This window comes from Acanthaster planci, linkage group LG09 (genome assembly GCF_054643075.1).
Source record: "Acanthaster planci isolate LZ-2023a linkage group LG09, COTS_SCS, whole genome shotgun sequence".
NCBI classification, from domain to species: domain Eukaryota; kingdom Metazoa; phylum Echinodermata; class Asteroidea; order Valvatida; family Acanthasteridae; genus Acanthaster; species Acanthaster planci.
This window is the reverse complement of record NC_141785.1, coordinates 20,073,093-20,091,059: the sequence shown is the minus strand read 5'-3', so window position 1 is coordinate 20,091,059 and position 17,967 is coordinate 20,073,093. Positions and strand designations below refer to the sequence as shown.

The 17,967-nt window shown below is 42.3% G+C and overlaps 3 protein-coding genes across 5 annotated transcripts in view; 1 reads left to right on the top strand and 2 right to left on the bottom strand.

Moving 5' to 3' along the window:
* Window positions 1-50: 50 nt before the first annotated feature.
* On the bottom strand, window positions 51-5,564 carry rpl6 (ribosomal protein L6). The gene is made up of 6 exons (XM_022246396.2): window positions 5,477-5,564; window positions 4,469-4,598; window positions 2,968-3,069; window positions 2,019-2,208; window positions 1,117-1,301; window positions 51-495 (listed from the first exon to the last, which is right to left on the bottom strand). Exons 2-6 carry the CDS (start codon window positions 4,595-4,597, stop codon window positions 343-345), a joined length of 759 nt encoding a protein of 252 aa, XP_022102088.1. The 5' UTR covers window position 4,598; window positions 5,477-5,564; the 3' UTR covers window positions 51-342.
* Window positions 5,565-5,678: 114 nt separating this feature from the next.
* Window positions 5,679-11,472, top strand: LOC110985400 (uncharacterized). The gene is made up of 6 exons (XM_022246395.2): window positions 5,679-5,880; window positions 6,582-6,752; window positions 7,168-7,350; window positions 7,626-7,701; window positions 8,696-8,906; window positions 9,817-11,472. Exons 1-6 carry the CDS (start codon window positions 5,818-5,820, stop codon window positions 10,136-10,138), a joined length of 1,026 nt encoding a protein of 341 aa, XP_022102087.2. The 5' UTR covers window positions 5,679-5,817; the 3' UTR covers window positions 10,139-11,472.
* LOC110985468 (uncharacterized) overlaps window positions 11,344-17,967 on the bottom strand; it is a 26,453-nt gene continuing 19,829 nt past the window's right edge. For all 3 annotated transcript variants that reach the window (XM_022246507.2, XM_022246511.2, XM_022246509.2), the window contains 6 exons: window positions 17,561-17,646; window positions 16,847-16,913; window positions 15,913-16,083; window positions 14,062-14,271; window positions 13,548-13,733; window positions 11,344-12,630 (listed from right to left, as the gene is read on the bottom strand). In XM_022246507.2, the coding sequence (XP_022102199.2) occupies window positions 12,511-12,630; window positions 13,548-13,733; window positions 14,062-14,271; window positions 15,913-16,083; window positions 16,847-16,913; window positions 17,561-17,646 (840 nt within the window). In that variant the 3' untranslated portion in view covers window positions 11,344-12,510. The remainder of the gene's footprint in view (window positions 12,631-13,547; window positions 13,734-14,061; window positions 14,272-15,912; window positions 16,084-16,846; window positions 16,914-17,560; window positions 17,647-17,967) is intronic.

The window sequence follows — 17,967 nt, the reverse complement described above, 5'->3', positions numbered from 1 at the left end:
CAAGACTCACTTCAAACCACACTAAAATAAAGCAGACAATACACTGAATCTATCTTGTTGGTTAACCAATAGACTTTATTTAAACCTCTTACGGTTCATCACAGGTGACGGACAAGTCAAGTTTTATCTCATCCAAGTCAGTGAGTACATAGCGAAAGTGAACATGACCATTTAACGATGCACAAACAATGGATGAACAGTGCGATGCCAGTATTCTTCAATGTCCTCACATGTAATGAGAGAACATTCCCCATGCAGTGTGGAAAACATCCTCGCTTGAATTAGGAGAATGTCCTCAGATGTGAAATCAAGAATTTGCCAGAGTTTGAGAAGCGCTTGTCTCTAGAAGATCATCTTGTGGGGATACTGCTTGTTGTTGAGGTAGAAGGGCATCTCCAGGTAGCCCTTCAAGCTGGGTACTCCCTTGATGAGGGGAACCAGCTGGGTGTCTACCTTCTTCTGGTCCTCCTTGCGCTCCTCAGAAACGACATACTTCTGCAAGGTGGCCCGGGGTAAAAGACAAGACAATCTGTCAACTCAGTTTGGTCAGCCAAATTCAAGTATTTAAATGCTGGCAGCGTCCTGTAGTCAAATGCAAGGTTTAACCCATGCTCTGTGATATCCTTCATTTGTCATGACTGCCCAATGGTTTGCTTCAATTCACTCTATTCAGAGTCCTCACTGGTAAGGCATAGCGTCCTCCAAGGCCCTACGTGCAAGAGGTTATTGCAATATCTGATTGTCTGGCCCAAAAAGACACCAAGAGAGTAAACTTTTTGAAAATGTTTTACTTTAACAAAAGACAAGGGTCTTGTTTTCTACTCCTATTTAAAGGGACGGAATAGACACCTCACATTACTGATGGAACTGTATGGCACACTCCATAGTCAGTGATAGACAAATCCTGTGTGCACAGTGATACATACATGTACTAACGTGCCATGTAACTGTCCACTGATTGATTATGCACAATGCCAAGGTGTCTACACAACTATTGCTGCCATCTACAATCTTGCTCAGCGTCTTTCAATGAAAATGAAGTGAAACCAAGGACAGGTTTGAGCTAAGAGTTTACGGAACAAAAAAAAAAAAAAACCACTGGGATCGATGTCTGACCTCCTTTTCGGTGTCGAAGATCTCGCCCTCTTGGTTCCTGGGCTTCTTCAACTTCTTGCGGCGGAAGTACTCGTCGTTGACCCTCTTGGGGATCTTGACCCCGCTGATGTCCACTTTGGTCTTGGTGGCAATCACGTAGATTTGGTTGATGCGACGCATGGGGACACCATTGATCTTCATCGGACCTGGCAAGATGGCAATCACAAAGTGTGCGTTGTTAGTTTTGGCAGTTGCGTCTCTCTTGCAATGTCCTAAGGCCTGGCAGACTTGCTGCAGCCATAGAACTTGAGCAGCAATGGAGGCAACTGCCCCATTACCATGTCACGCTGCCTAAAGTTTGATCAAAATTTACAGTTTAGCCACAGTTTCACACTAACTCTGACTGTTAACCCTAACCCTCCTCAATCCTTTACCTGTTGGAGGACTGAGGAGTGTTAGGGTTAACATACCAGCTGATAGTGGTTGAGCTGGTCCGATCAATCGGGCCAATCCTGTTGGCAGCAGTCTGTTAGCATACGTCACTGGTTAACAATAGTTTACATATCACAATATACACCAGAGATACCGAATGGAGAGTCAGTGTAACTGACCCCAACATTGCTTATCAATCAAGAGCAAGAAGGTGGTTATTACCCCATCTTGTCTCACTTATGACATCCTCATGCCTAGCAGACTTACTGCAATCACAGAACTCTGGCAGCAATGGAGGCACTTGAACCAATACCGTTTCACACTGCCTTGAGTTTGATCCAAATTTACAGCTATTCCAAATTTACAGCTATCCAGAGTTTGACTGACTCTAATCATATACCAGCTGACAATGGCTGGACCGGTCATATCAACCATTCCAGTCTTGCCGACAGTGGTTGGATAGCCTACTTTGCTGGCCATCAATAGCTCACCGTTGATGAGGAGAAGACCAGACGACAGTTGCTTCAAGAAGATGACCCTCTTGCCCTTGTAAGGCCCACGCAGGAGAATGACCACAGTGCCTGGGGTCAAGCTGGCCCTCAGCTTACGCTTGTGCTGGCTGAAGGGCTTCTTGCGGCTGTTCAGCCTCCTGGGGAGATCCTCGGTTGGGTAGTAGCGAGGCTGAACAGTTCAAGAAAATGGTGAAACTGGCAAACATAAAAGATCTGGAGACTTTTTTGACAGCTGTCTGATCTCTCCTATGATCTGTGGTATGACCACAAAGGTGGGTACTAGCAGGGCTGAACAATTTATGAAAGCAATACAGATTTGAAGTGCAGCACTAGGATATGTTGGGAAAATGCTCTACTTGCTAATCTGTGATACTGACCCTAACCCTCCTGCATCCTTCAAAATCCACTAAGTTTTGAATGATTTTGCAGGGTTGCCGAAGGTCAAGCCCAACCACTTAAACTGTTTCAAGGCTTAATGTCCCCTGATGGTTGAAGTCCCTGAATGAGTCATTGGAATCCAACATGGATTTTGAATGAGACAGGAAAGTTCAATGCCTGGATAGTTAAAGAAATAGACAATGGCAATGTAGGAATTTCAAGATGCTTTGCAATGATTCAACATATTTACATTGTTGCATTACTGTCGTGCTGGACCACATCACAGGAGTTAAAAATACAAAAAGGCATGGCTTTCAAACAGAGAAAATGTGGTTTTTAAGGCTTAAATAACCCACATTGAGATCTGAAGGTTTGAGGCATCTCAACCATGACCGATTTCCATTACAGTTTTTAGTAGACAGGGAATATGAATTTGAGTTCACTTCAAGTTCTTTACTACTGCCAGAGCTTCAGTGAAACAGAAGTGTCAGCACCAGTCTGGAGTGAGTTAGCCCTTCAAATTTCATGCTGCTGTAAACTATTCGCCTACCAGTCTACGGACTCGGACCAGGCGCTTTCCACCGTTCTTTTCTCCACCAATGTCCTTTTCTACCATGGCAGCAGGTCTCTTCCTCTCCTTCTTGACAGTCACCTGAAGTAACCAAAATAAATATCGGTACGACTGTTAATCAGCCAATTCCACACAAAATATCAAGAGTTTCCTGAGAACACTCTTGAGCTACGAATAAAGTGAGCTGTCTACTCAGAGTTACAGATTATAAGATGTATTAAATCTTGATCTCTGAAATTTTTACACATCTGCTGGTCATCTCGTGACCGCTGATCATCTTATTAACCCTAACCATGCTGAACCCAACAAGGTTATGCAGGATTTCATTGGTCCGTAGGGGTTAGGGTTAACCCTAACCATGCTGAACCCAACAAGGTTATACAGGATTTCAATTGTCCTTAGGGGTTAGGGTTAACCCTAACCATGCTGAACCCAACAAGGTTACGCAGGATTTCAATTGTCCTTAGGGGTTAGGGTTAACCCTAACCATGCTGAACCCAACAAGGTTATACAGGATTTCAATTGTCCTTAGGGGTTAGGGTTAACCCTAACCATGCTGAACCCAACAAGGTTACGCAGGATTTCAAAGGTCCCTATACTGAGTTGTGCCCCTGTGGTTTCACTAAGGTAAAAAAAGAAGGCAAATACTGACACTTGGGAGCGTTTTGACAGAAAAAAAGCAAGTTGTAATTTTATTTCACAACTTTAAAAGCACATTAACCCTCCTATGCTGAAGTCACTCTTTGGGTCAATTAATCAGCCGCACAAAGATGCACAGCTGTGTCATATTGTGCACTGCACCAACTATCCTACACAGGAATATCAGGTTGCACTTTTGTGCTGTCCAACAACTGTGCTTCACTGTTTTATGTGCGTAATTGTGCAGTACACCAAATGCAGTGAAGAGGACTGCACAAAAGACCCTGGGTCATTTTGTGCCAGCAATTGAACCCATGCATATTTGAGTTCCATGTAGAAAACACATGCACAACAGTGACTGTTGGCATTCATGCATATCTGTGTTGAAGCCCAACTCTTTCTTTCCACACAAATTGACATTCTAGGTGAGCACCAAAATGAGCCAGTGGGTGTCTACAGAGAGTTGGTATAAGGGCTCAAACCACAACATGAAACAAGGAGCTTGATCTTAAGGAGGACATTTTACGATAATTCCCTCTCTTGACTCTCATGTATCACAGAATGCCTCTTAGGGTACAAAACTTATTGTGCTGATCTCAAGCTGCTGCATTAACCATATCCCAAGGCACCAAAAAGAAGTTTAAAATAAAATATGTCATAATTATATAAGTGTTTGTATTTGTTTACAAGTTCACAGAATTGCTCCCCTCTCTCCCAAAAAGGAAAAATAGGGGGAATGCTAAGACATAAAGAAATATGGGCTTTACAGCCCTTGAGGAATTTAGGAAAGTCCACAATAAGACAAAAGAATGAACCCTTATAATAGTGGTCTTAAACTTACATGTTTCTTCTTGTAGCGGGCAGCCCGTTCATACATCTGCGAGCGGCTGTAGCGAGGTATGCCCCCGGTCAGCCATTTCTGACGGGAGCAGTGAGGCTTTCCTTTCTTGACAACCGTCTCGTCTCCCATGCTAAAAACCAAAATGATAATAACAGGAAAAACTGGTTAATTAAGTAATGCCATTTTCAAACATTGTCAAATGGGACCAAAAATGAACAGATCTCAAAAATGAATTTAGTTGACATCCAACCACTTTTTACTGCACACAAGTGTCAATAAGTGTGGGGCCCTGGGTATAGAGGCAGTCCAGTTTACTTGGGCCCCATTTATGGGGCTAGGCCTAGGCCTATCTGGGGAGTCAGGTTGGCATAGTCTTTCTTTCCTTGCCTTCCACCTCTGCCATCCACGTACGATTCCCAGCTCGGTCCACATGTAGATTGGGTTTTCAGTCCCTAACTGATTTCATGGGTTTTACCCAGAATACCCCATGAAGAAAGCCTGGTCAGACTATACAGGTTTTTTCAGGCTTGCGAGATACTGGCTACAGTGTGCCTTGACTAGCCTAGCGGACTTTTGTAGGGTGCCAAGTTTTGATATGTTTGAGAAATCCTTGGTTTCATTACCAAAAAAAGATAATATATTTGTGTATATGCATCGAAGAGGGCGCTGTCTACTTGTAGCCAGCTAAATGAAGTTTAGTTAAATTTAGCCAACAACGGTCAAAATCCACTAGTCTAAGTAGGCCCCTATGCCTAAGTAATTAAGTTATTTTACTTGGTACAAAAAATTAATATGCGATGTGTACAACAGTTACCGTGAGTGATGTAGCGGTAATCATTTTTGTGAAACATTTCACCCAACTTTGAAAAAATATTATTACAAAATGAAAAGTTTCTATGGGTTCTTAATTACTTTACAAATATATCATATAATTTCCGGCCCTGATGATAACCAAATAATCCTGATTTTTCTTGATTGAAATCTGTACGTTAAATTCGTCACGCTTACATCTAGTTCCCGTAGGATGAAAAGAGACCGACTTACGTTTTACTTGGTACCCATTACCTTAACTTGTTTGGCAATAGCTATGTGCACAAAAAAGCAGTCTGGATGGCGGATACCAGTAGCATGAACCGACTGTCTAGTTCCCTGTCCCTGTATCGCATATTGTGTGCTTGTGTACGCGTACAGAGTACATACGTACTATACATGCATGTACAGCTACAGTACACGTACATGTACTGGGAATGGGTACCTTGTACCTGGTGTAAAACTGACGTAAAACTTAAGCTAGGCTATTTTTTATTTGCTTCTTAAGTTCTTGTATTGAAGTTGTAAGAGGATTTAAAATGTCGACTGAAAGCAAAACTAAGTACAGAGCACTCAAGAGAAAACTCAGATTTTTGATTTATGTAAGTCTTCATAATTTCTTTTAAAAAATTGTAGCCGCCCAGTTACAGCATGCAGCAGGCTAACGACTGATTTAGAAATCGGTATTGCAGTGGAGAAATACCCGCGGAAGACAGTGGGATTTGAATGCAACAGGAATGGACACCAGCCGTGGCAGCAAGCTGAGCATTTCTGCGCTATGACCCATTACAATCTCACTTGTAATGCAATAAAAATTTGGTGTAACCTAGGCGAGCTATTACAATACATAAATATGTCATATTAAGAGCAAAGAACACGACATTTGATGGAAAAATGTTCCAAACAAATTGCATTTAGGTGGCCACAAGGGCTGTTTCACAATTTCTGCATTGTTTAAAGATCTCATTCAAGATACTCAACTGTGTTGCTTTTGGTGATAACTTGACATTAGCATCAATACTTCTGTTGTCAAAGTTTAGAATTCGATTTTATGGGAATAGTTTCACATCAGACCATGACGTGTCAAAACGCCATTAATTTAACAGGTTTTAAATGCAGTGCCTGTTAATTACCCCCAAACGGGGCTAGGTATACCTGTGAATTTCAGGGTTAGGTTAATGAGGAATCAGTTATACCTAAGTAAACTTGTTTGAATGTTGGTTTGTTTGACACTGAAGAATTGTGATCATCTGAAATGGAATTCTTTCAAATGTTTACATATATTGTTGTTTTACCATCCAAGGAACAAGAATGCTTTCAAGAGGAACTACGAAGGGCACAGCGCAAATTGCTGAAGATATCTCGGGACAAGAGCTTCTTGCTGGACAGACTCCTTCAGTATGAACGAGTGGAAGGGTCTAGTTCTGATTCGGGTTCAACAGCGTCGTCAGACAGTGAGAAAGAAGGCAAGAAGGTACATGCAAGCAGAGAGTATAAAGTTGCAATCAATCTTATATAAGTCAATTTATACTAATCCAGTTATCCAGTCTCAAGTCCCAAGATACTCAAAGTGAAGTTTGGTAAAGGTTTTCTTATAAAATGGAAGGATTTTATCAGATTGTTTTTCTCAGGTTCTTAGAAACCACAGAGAATGAAATTTTAATGAGTAAGTTCTTGTTTAGATTACTCTTGCAAGAATTCCATTCTTTTGGTATCACTCACAGTGTCACAGTGTGTTTCCCTCGCTACGGCTGATGGGATAGATAGAAAAGTATTGTAAAGTAGCTTGCTCAGGGACATACATGCCCTAGCCCCTTGCTGTGCTTGAACTCAGTAGGGAATCATTTTGCCGAGCGTTCCTTGTTTCATGCATTTCCCCGGCCCCCCAGAATTCAGAGGCTAAGAAGCAGAAGAAGAAAGCCAAACCAATCAAAGTCAAAGCCAAGAAGAGGAAACAACGGCAGCTGAAATCACTCCTAGGGGGTGACAGAAAGCCCCTCCCAGGCAACCTCAATTACACATCATCTCAACAGCAGCAACAACAGCAGCAGCAGCAGCAGCAACTTCAGAGTGTAAGTGCCTGGTCCCGATCACAAGAAACTGGCCATATATCATTAGTTGGAGGTAGCGGTCTCATTGCAGTTTCTTGGTGCTCCATTGAATTATTCTTGCCGACATATATTTTGCTTTGTGGAAATTGGTCTTGTTCCATAGGCTTATTACATTGACGTAGCTCGTGCCGTTTCTGAAATGGTTGTTTCATAAACTTTTTTGAATGGGTGTATGCTGTTTGCAATAAAGTTGGACAATTAATTTGTTTACTTTGGAAATTTTGTTTTCCACGCAGAATTCCAAATTGATGGATCTGATGAAAGTCGGTTCCCCAAACGTTCAAATGCCAACAAGTCCCCTGGTCAGTTTAGGTACGTCCTCATGGGAATAAAAGCACACATGTTACACTTTTCCGAAGCAATTTTTAGAGTTTAATCATTACCAATGAGATTTGAAAAGTAAGCGCTCTGTGAGAATTGTGGTTTAGTTAAATGTGCTCGTTGGAGGAAAGTTGAAAATCATTTCTGTTACACAAAATTAATTTAACCACTTCCTGCCAGGGATTCCGGATCCGGACACGTATGCTTTATATGCATGGCCGGGGTCTCCGAACTCAAAGGGAACAGGGCCTTGTAACCAAAGACAGTACTCGGAACAAAAGACCAGGCTGCTGGAAATTACCAAAATTTTTCACTCTCAAAAGTGGAGATGATCAAGCCTTGTTTTGAAACAGTATACCATGGTTTGGGGCATTTAGAGCGAGCGGATTACCACCAGGGACAAAAGTGCTCCACCACCACAGTGATGAGCCACGCAGCACAACTGCATGCTAATCTGGCCCCTGTTGAAAGGAGCCAGGTTCGTGAACAAAAGAAAGTTATACAACAGCGCACAATCTGGGCTCTTTTACAAGGCTGCAGGCCTGGCTAAAATACTCAGGCATCAAAAGATTTTGTCTGTTAGGCTAGAGTGGACACCAGACAGTCCTTCACGTGTTTGTAAGTGTCCAGTAAATGAAGATAGGAATATTCAAAGCATTTTGAAAACAGAAAAAATGATAGATATCCCGGCTCAGCATCATCAACATTGAAAATTGCCCCGGCAGGAAGTGGTCAAGCATGAAGGAGATTCTGTGAATGTTGCTGAGTGAGATGTGGCAATTTGAGACCAAGGAGATGTATCTTGTAAACACACGTGACATTGTACACGTTAACTAATCTTGCACTTGGGCATTTTACAAAGTGCAAAGAGTAACCAAATCTGGATGATTAAACTTAAAAAAAAAATATCTGTAATTTTGGGTCCAACTTCCAAAAGCCCAAGAAATCATTAAATTGTATTCATGGATCTGCTCTGCTCCTATAGGTCTGCCTATGCACTCTCAGGAGTCTTTGTTCCCTGGGGTTGGTCTGTCAGGGTTCTCCCCCACACAGCCCCTAACCCCCCAACGCCCTTCCAAGTTATCCAGTCTCCTAGCCGGGGATTCCAGCGCCATGGGGGCCCTCATGATGGCTGGTCTGGCGGCAGCAGCTGCCGGCGAGAAGGCGGAAAAACAGAGCAAGAAAAAGCACAAAAAGTAAGACAGATTTCCATGCGCTGATAGAAAAGTTCCATCCGGAAGTCATTGGCTTTTTGTGGTGTTATTGCAGTCGTAAGCAAGCTATCCGCATTTATCTTAAGGCAAACTTGAATTCTCAGTTCCGATTGGTCCATCCCTGGCAACAAACAGTGAGATAGATAACTGTATTGTACAGTTAATATCAAACCCCGCGTAACGCGCTGTTCCAACTCAACACATTGCACTATTTTTACGCTAAAAACAAAATGCACAACTGCAAAATTTACTTTAAATTCAGAGGTGGCACGTTTACGCACAGAGGCCCTTATAACATCTTTACTGAGTGTCAAGTTTGCTTGCAGATAAATTTATTATCATGATTGTGCTTGTGGAACACAGAATAGTGTAGTGTGTCTGTGTCCCCTATACCACTCGGCCTTTGGCCTTGTAGTATACGGGACACAGATGCACTACATTAGTCCAAGTTCCACTCGCAATTGAGTGGTGACTAATAAAAGCAGAAGCACCCCCTCATCGGTTGAAAAAGAACCATATTGGTGGGGAGTGTTCATTTTGTTGGTAGCTTTGCGACTGTAAGCAGGCATGTTGTGAACCAAACTGCAACTCTGGATGGGGGGGCGTTGAAGCTGCACATCAGTTTGAAAACACAAGCAGTTTGGGGAACGTTTGTGGTGGAGAGTGCAGCCATGCTAAGCCACCTTATCTTATTAAAGATACTCTGACACAGCCCTAAGCCAATGAAATCAGTCCTGCTTGTTGCCAAGTTTATGTTTTGTTTACTTTCTCACTATTCCTGTCCAAATTACTAGCAATAAAACATCAACTGAAATGACTTTCCAAAATAGCACCCATGTTGGATTGAATAAACTCTGTTGGTCACTACTTTTGGACCCTTTTGTTTTGACAGGGATACAGACAAGTCACCCTCACACCTACACCCCTCCGTGTACCCCACCCCCTTCCACCCACCCTCCTCGTCTCAAGCCTCCCCTGTCCAGCTTTCGGCTGCCGAGAAACCTTTGCAAACCATCAAGCAAGTGCCCACCAGCAAATCCTCCCCGTCCACGAGTAAAGCCCCACCTGCCCTCAGCGAGATGATGGACTGCAAGCCGACGGGCACAGCCAAATCCCCCGCTGGTAAGACCCCTCCCACCAATGTGAAACCAAAGACAGCGACAGCTGCGGCCGAGGAAGAGGAGGAGCTTGTGATTGACCTGCCAAACGATTGACATCCACACAACTGACATCCACACGGCTGACATCCACACGGCTGACATCCACACGACTGACATCCACATGACTGATATCCACACGGCTGACATCCACACGACTGACATCCACACGGCTGACATCCACACGACTGACATCCACACGGCTGACATCCACACGACTGACATCCACACGGCTGACATCCACACGACTGACATCCACAACTCCCTGGGTGTAAACTTAACACGACAAGCATTTTACAGATCTGAAAGTCCACCACCAGTACGAATGAACAGCAAAACTCATTCATTCTACTGTAGCGCATATTGCAGAGAAAGCCAACGGCAATGAGCCTATGCACAGGGCCCAATTTCAGGGAGCTGCTTAACAATTAGCAGAAAAATTGTGCTAGCTTTAGCAGCAAAAATTAAGCATAATTTCATGGTGGTGCTCGGCATTGGTGTGCCAATGGTTGCCCACACATAGAGATTTCTATCAACAGGTCACTAAGTTTAAGCAAGTATTTCCCCCAAGGTTAGCATGCCTTTAGTTGTGTTTACTGCTTATGGTCTCCATGAGGATATAGTGTGCCTCCGTTAGCACAAAATCGTACACTATTGCAGTGCCGTGAAATTGGGCCCTGATGGCACCTTGCTTTGTTTACATGTTTACCTTCCTGTGGAGCCAGTGGGGACCCAAGGTCCACTGAGCACCTTAGAAAAGAACACACGTAAACAAACTGTGGCATAATCAGTATAGAGGTGTGTTTTTTCCTTGTATTGAGATTTAACGACATTAACACCAGCTAGAGACTGTATTCAGGCACCCCTTAACCTTCCTGAAATAAAGATTTAGTCAATCAAATTCGCTCAGTCTGGCCCATTTGTGCTAACCTTGCCAACATGTGACTGGAATGCAGCTGGAACCACAGAAACTATTCAGCTTAGAGGGGTGCCTCAACCAATCTCAATTACTGCAGTGAACGTTTCACGTTTGTAAGCTATAAGACATAAGCTGATCATTGAAAGGACTATCCCTCAATGATCCTCGTGACACTGACAAAAAGACAGGGTCATTTTTGAACTGTATTCTAAAAATTAGGTTTCACAGTTGTTACCACAAAAGACTTGCACAGTTTCACAGTCGTGAAAACACAAATTAGCCACTTATTTAAATAAGCTAAAAAGGAAGGAAAAACCACAGTTAGCTGGTTGGGAAACATGACTAAGTTTGAGAATAGTTAATTTAATGGCTAAAAAATGGCTATTCTTCATCTCAACTCTTTCTTGCAACTACTATGACCTGTTAGTGAATTCTTCTTTTGAGAAAATAAAACAGAAAAAGGCAATCTGCAGGTTGATGTCCTTATTAAGTTATTATTATTATTATTATATATTTCTGGTAATGTCACCGAGAATTCCTCAAAAGCACCCTAGGCACTGTAGCTCGCAAGCCTGAAGAAACCTGTAGAGAGGAGACAATGAGAAGCAGTTACAGTTTAGAGGTGGGAGGAAAACCCCACAGGAATATTCTGGGTAAAACCCACGGAATCGGGTAGGGACTGAAAACCCAATCCACGGGGCCGGGATTCAAACCCGGGCCACAGGGGTGGAAGGCGAGGAAAGAACCACTACGCCAACCTGGCTCCCCAAGTGAAGTTGATGATACGTAGAAATTGGAAGTTATCTATATGTGGTTTCTGACAGCTACAAAACTAGTATGTTGCATTACTACATTTTTAATAATTAAAATCCTCAATCTCAAAGGAAGCTCTCAACAAATTTATATAAAATATAATGGTTTGGAATTTTTTTCTTAAAACCAGAGAATCTCTCACATTTATACAAATAAAATTTTAGCAACGCATTTTAAATTGCACAAATTTATGATCAGATTGTTGATTAAAAATCAACAAATGAACTTCTACAAACTTCCAACATGGTCATCACACAATAGAATGTAAACTTCTCACAAACATCTCAAAACTGACTTGAAAATTTAAGTCAGAACACAATCTTACTTTTAAAGAAACCCTTATAAATATGTGAGATACCCATCTACGTAGGTGACAGTGACAAACTGTTATGAATGTTTCGCTCAAACAGTTGCAAAAAGAATTGTAAAACTCCTGCAGGACAACTTGTTTTGCAGAGTTAAACAATTATGGATAATTAAGTCCTGGAAGTCCATCCAATTCAATTTATTATGGCCAAGGGAGACTACATTGAAACAAAAAAGACAACTGAAACCCCAAAAAATCCCCAAAAGAAAAAAACGCCTCTCTGTAATATTGACCAAAATGACTGGATTGTGAAAGAAATGGCGACTGGTTCAACATAACAAAGACTTGATAGTTGGAAGGCGGTGCAAAAAGTTTTCTGCACGACTCGATCTATTCCTGTGGTGCTTCATTGCCATGAGCATGCTGAGATACAGCTTGGTGAATGTCAAATGATGTCCAATCTTGTACAGGTTGTACCAGCTGATAGACTTCCTTCAGAGTAACCACAGTCTGACAGTTCAAAGACAAATGAAACGCTGAACATCAAAAACTGTAATGATTGCTCAAGCAGAGCTGTAGGCCCTAAGCATCAGTATTCTGTAGGCCCTGGGCACTAGTGATCTGTAGGCCCTAGTGTTCTGTAGGCCCTAGGCCCCAGTGTTCTGTAGGCCCTAGGCCCCAGTGTTCTGTAGACCCTGGGCACTAGTGATCTGTAGGCCCTAGGCCCCAGTGTTCTGTAGGCCCTACCCAATAGTGTTTCACAGGCACCAGTGTACCATACACCCTACGCATCAGTGTTAGGCCCTAGACATCAGCATTCTGTAGGCCCTGGTGTTCTGTAGGTCCTAGGTACCAGTGTTCTGTAGGTCCTAGGTACCAGTGTTCTGTAAGTCCTAGGTACCAGTGTTTTGTAGGTTCTTATAGGCACCATGTTCTGTAGGTCCTAGGCACATGGTGTTCTGTAGGTCCTAGGCACCAGTGTTCTGTAAGTCCTAGGTACCAGTGTTTTGTAGGTTCTTATAGGCACCATGTTCTGTAGGTCCTAGGCACATGGTGTTCTGTAGGTCTTGGGTACCAGTGTTCAGTAGGCCCTACTCTGCCCTAGGCACGAGCACCAATTCATAGCACAGGAGCCTTGAATTTCATGTTGATACTAAACTTCATTAAGCTCTTTACAAGCAGGTTTGGAACCTTTCCATAATTAAAAATTCAAAGAGAGAAGTTACAACTTAAACCTGTGTATATCTTGTGACTCCTTGGTATTCCCATAGGCCCTGAAATTGCTTGTAGGCCATCACATTGTTTGTAGTGCCCAGACACAGTACCAACTACACCTATTGGACAGTCTGGTCCTGTGCTAAAGAAGGGCCAAGTAATTGACACAAACAATAAAAAGAAAGGCACCTTTATAAAGGTTTGATCCCTACCTCAAGCTCAATGCGTAGGGTATGTTTGCTCGTCTTGTTATTGATATCAGTGACCGTCTTCAACTTCTCCTGGATCATCTCCACCAGAGATGAGGGGACAAAGGCACAGGGGTCTTGAAGAATACTGGACAGCTTATCGCAGTAGGCATTGAAGAATCTGCTGAGGGTTGTATCAGTGAATGGGCCCTGCAAAGGAAAAACAAAAACAAAGGAATAAAGAAATTCTTGGAGCGTTGCAGACAGACAGTTCATGGTTCGTTTTTTCAAAACAATCGCACACCAGACAATTTTTGGGCACAACTATTTGAGTTTTGCTATGGCCACTTAAAATTCTGTAACTCCAATTAAAATTGAATTGCTCTGTTAATTTTTTTCATAAAGCTAGAGGAAGTGACCTATAATTCTTTGCATTTCTTCTTAAAAGGACTTCATATTTCCATGTTAAATCAGGTTAGTACATGCTTTTACTAAGTTAGTTTTGTAATGAGTTTTGCATTTGTCAACCCAGCAATACCTGGCTGGTTGGTTCGGCCTCCCCCTTTGTCTTGTTCCCCCGCCCCTTAGTCAGGGACTGATTAGAGGGAACAGCTCTGACGAGCTTCTTGGGGAAGGTCAAGGCATGTTGGACCAAGGTCTGTAGGTCCCTGTTGATGATCTGAATGTAGTTGAGTTGGTAGGCAACGCTGTGCAGGACCCTCCAGGCATTGGCAATGAACTCCTTATCCTAAAGGATTGAATGGAGGAATCTGGATTAGAACTGTTTGGTGTGAAAGTGGAACTTTACTTGGTCCTGCTGTTATCCACCTCATTAATAATTGTAATGAGCCACTTCAGTATTTCAAAAAAGCAATATCATTCGGGAACACAGCATGCACGTGAGTCGGTTTAGAGCCGCACAGATGGGGCAGACCTCGGTAGCACGTCTGAATAATCTCTCACATGCTTGGTTTTAGTCATGTGCTTTTGGAATAGCAAACTGGCTTATTCACAAACAAAAAGAAATTTGACCATAAAAATGAAAGTGGAATAAAAGGTAATTAAACCACTTAGTATTTCCACTGCCTATTTTCAAAGACCTCAAACAACATGGCCAAATTTTCCAGTTTTGTGTGGAATGATCCATAAGCTACTACTTTATGGGCATGTGTATAGGAAATCTTATCCAATACACCAAAAGCAAACAAGAACAGGTAGATGAAGCAGCGTTTACAGTGATGCTGCCCCCTACAAAACTGGGGCCAATTTCATAGAGCTGCTTAAGCACAAAATTTGCTTAAGTGCAAAAAAACCTTACTTGATAAATAAGGTTACCAGTTCAAAATGTATGTGATTGTCATGCTAACCAAAAGACAGGTGAATACCACGCCAAAACAATAAACATCACATGGAATTTTGGCTGGTAACCTTATTTATCAAGTAAGGTTTTTTCACACTTAAGCAAAGTTTGTGCTTAAGCAGCTCTCTGAAATTGGCCACTGGATCTTTCTAATTTGTTTTGTTCTTCAAATCCAAGTAAGCTAGGCAGAATGAGTCTGAACTAGTCCGACAAAAACAGCTTGCTGGTTTTCATTTCAGCATCCAAAGCGATCGCTGTTTTGCTGAAATAGATTTCCAGGAACATACCGGGCACCCAGAATACTATCTCAAATGCACAAATGAGAGAAAAGTCGCACATATGCAGCTTTCCTCAACATAAATAGAATTTTGTTGAATGACTGATTTTAAAAACTTCATAAATATTTGCGTTAGGCATCTTGGTAAATATGATTATCACGTAAGGAAAAAAAACTTGATTTGCTACTGGTGTCTATTGTGAAAGATTGAAGGGCCTAGAACCAAGAAGCAGTTTCTCTGTTGAATTCTGACCTCTTTGTTCAGATAGTTCATGTAGATTCTTCCAAGCGTAGCCAAACAAGGACTTCTGGCGGCATGCTACCACACTCAAATGACCCCAGTTGAAATATTTTGCAATATTTCATCATCAGCCACATTTTTCCATTAACTGCAACTCTCACCTGCTCAATGACATCGCGCACAATTACATTCATGCCAATGGATATGTCTGTACTGATAAATGAAATCAGCTATTGATAAATAACCAGCGGTGTAACCATGCCTCTGGGCTTGGTTCCAAATGGTTAACTATTTATAATTACACAGTCCAAACCATTAATCAGTTGGGTGCCGGTGGTTGAACATTAATAAAAGTTGACTACAGTTGCTGCTCTAATGATGTGACCCACATTACAGAGGTTTTCTCAAGCTGGGCTCCTGAATATTCAAACTGAAGTTCGCTGTCAACCATCCAAAGATTTTATGGTGTGTAACACCGACACAGACAATCCAATTAGTGTTTGTACTTTACCTTACTGATGAGTGCGTTACAGATGATTAGCTCATATGCTTGCACCACCTGGTGTTCTTGAAGAGCGCCCTCTATTTCTTTGTTGAGATAATCACTGACACGCTTCATGTTGGCGGTAGCCTCAATGTTGCCCAGTTGCTTGGGTCTGCCTCCGCGGGAGTGCGCGACCGCCTGTGGAGGAACGATTAAAAAAAAACTGACAGTTGTGATATAGTCCCAAGACTCTGGCCGTGGGCAAGTGCGATGAAGGACCATAGTTGACCATTGTTCGACTATCTCTCATTTAACTCTTGTTAGTCGACGACGGTTAGACTAAACTAGTCAACTATTCGCCACCGGCTTAACGAGGTTGGTCGGGTCATTGGTTGCCATAAATTAGTTGGAATAGCACAGTGCAGAGAGGACCAGTTATAAGAAACATGCCGGAAAAGCAGTATGTGACTAGTAAAGGACTATGTTCACTTTGACTTTTGCAATTCTGCCCTTCCTGCGGCCACCTTTTCTCCCCTTTGGCCTATATGACCCGACAACAGTTGACTAGGGTCAGTGGCACTTCAACTTCATTGCACATGCACTTGGTACGTAACCAACCGACCACTAGTTAACTAGTGGTCCTGGATCGAAATGGCCCCAAATTGCCCAAATTTGGTTAAATTCACAGAGTTAAGAGCATTTCACACACAATTTAACACAAAGTGGAATATAATCAATGTCAACTTTCTAACTCCCGACGATGGACACACATACTGTCTGAAACATTGAAATACCCTCAGGTTCTTGTCATAACCACACCTACTCGCAGAGATATCCTTGCATGGTTACTGCAAACCTCCAAGTTACTTGCTACCTTCATCACGAAAAGCTTCAAAGCTCAAGATTTCTAACTTTATTGAAATCATTGTAATTACTGATAATGAGAAAATAGTCATGCTACCTCTTCCAACGATAGGAAAACAAACTGGTAGATAGTGGATGGATTATCAGGGCTGAAGCATTCATGCCTACAAGTTAAAAAAAAAAGTAAACATCTACAAGTTAAAATAAATCACCATCAAATATGTCATGAATGTGCAATGACTGTGTTGTGTCCATTCAATTACAATTATGAACTGAGTGTGTTTGATTTTGTTGCCCAAAAAGGAAACACCGCCAATATGGCCAAGCCTGGGAAAGGTCCACACAATGTGACATTTGTACTGTGGAATTTGGGATAAGTTATTGTGAGTGATAAAGAGTAAGTTGTTTTTCATGATTTATTACTTTGAATGTTTTGCATTCCGCTGCACAAAACAGAGAACGAAAGCGCAAAACCATTCTGTCAAAGAAGAGGTTTTCAGCGATGTATAACCTAAATACCATCCTTGCCAACTACAGCACACCATTGCAAACTTAAGTTCTCAGGAAAACAATTACACAGAAGCAATGCAACATCACTGGTTTGGAAATTGACAAAACAAACACAATACATCATGGTCCAATTAAAAGAAGGGCGTAACAAACCAGTAGAAAAGGATTCCTAAATACAATTGGATCTCATAACACAACTTCCCAGTTTGTGGTCACAGCCTGCGTGCATCATGCAAAAGGAACAACGGTCAGGAATGGGTTGGTGCTGAATCAAGTATCGGAGAGGTCTTTGTAGACTCACCTGTCTTCCGTGTTATCAACAAATAGATAGTGCAGGACAAAGTGCTTGTGCATACAGAGATAGCGCCAGCCGATAGGCTGATAAATCTAGAGAAAGTATAGATATAGTCGGTGTTACAAAACAAATGGACAGAGAGACCAACAGACAGATGGTACAAAAAGAGGCAGATGAACAAAATAAAATGGTCTACTGATGAGTACCATCTATGCCAGCCAAGCCCAACTGTCTCTTCCACTGCCCAGCACAGATTAACCTATGTCCTAACCCTACTTATGCACCACACCCAGCCAAGGCACCCAGCCCATGTAGCACATTCCTACCCAGCCCTGTTTTGCCCTCCCAAGCCCATGCAACCCAGCAAAGCTGTGCTCTCCCCTGCCATGCCTGCCTAGCCCACTTTTGCACCA

Excerpts from the sequence above, each read along its gene's own strand:
- rpl6 (XM_022246396.2), bottom strand. The coding sequence starts at position 4,597 with ATGGGAGACGAGACGGTTGTCAAGAAAGGAAAGCCTCACTGCTCCCGT. Across the intron at positions 2,209-2,967 it reads TGGTCCGAGTCCGTAGACTG|CCTCGCTACTACCCAACCGA; the intron begins GTAGGCGAATAG and ends TGAACTGTTCAG. Across the intron at positions 1,302-2,018 it reads TGGTCTTCTCCTCATCAACG|GTCCGATGAAGATCAATGGT; the intron begins GTGAGCTATTGA and ends CCATCTTGCCAG.
- LOC110985400 (XM_022246395.2), top strand. The coding sequence starts at position 5,818 with ATGTCGACTGAAAGCAAAACTAAGTACAGAGCACTCAAGAGAAAACTC. Across the intron at positions 7,702-8,695 it reads AAGTCCCCTGGTCAGTTTAG|GTCTGCCTATGCACTCTCAG; the intron begins GTACGTCCTCAT and ends CTGCTCCTATAG. Across the intron at positions 8,907-9,816 it reads AGCAAGAAAAAGCACAAAAA|GGATACAGACAAGTCACCCT; the intron begins GTAAGACAGATT and ends TTGTTTTGACAG.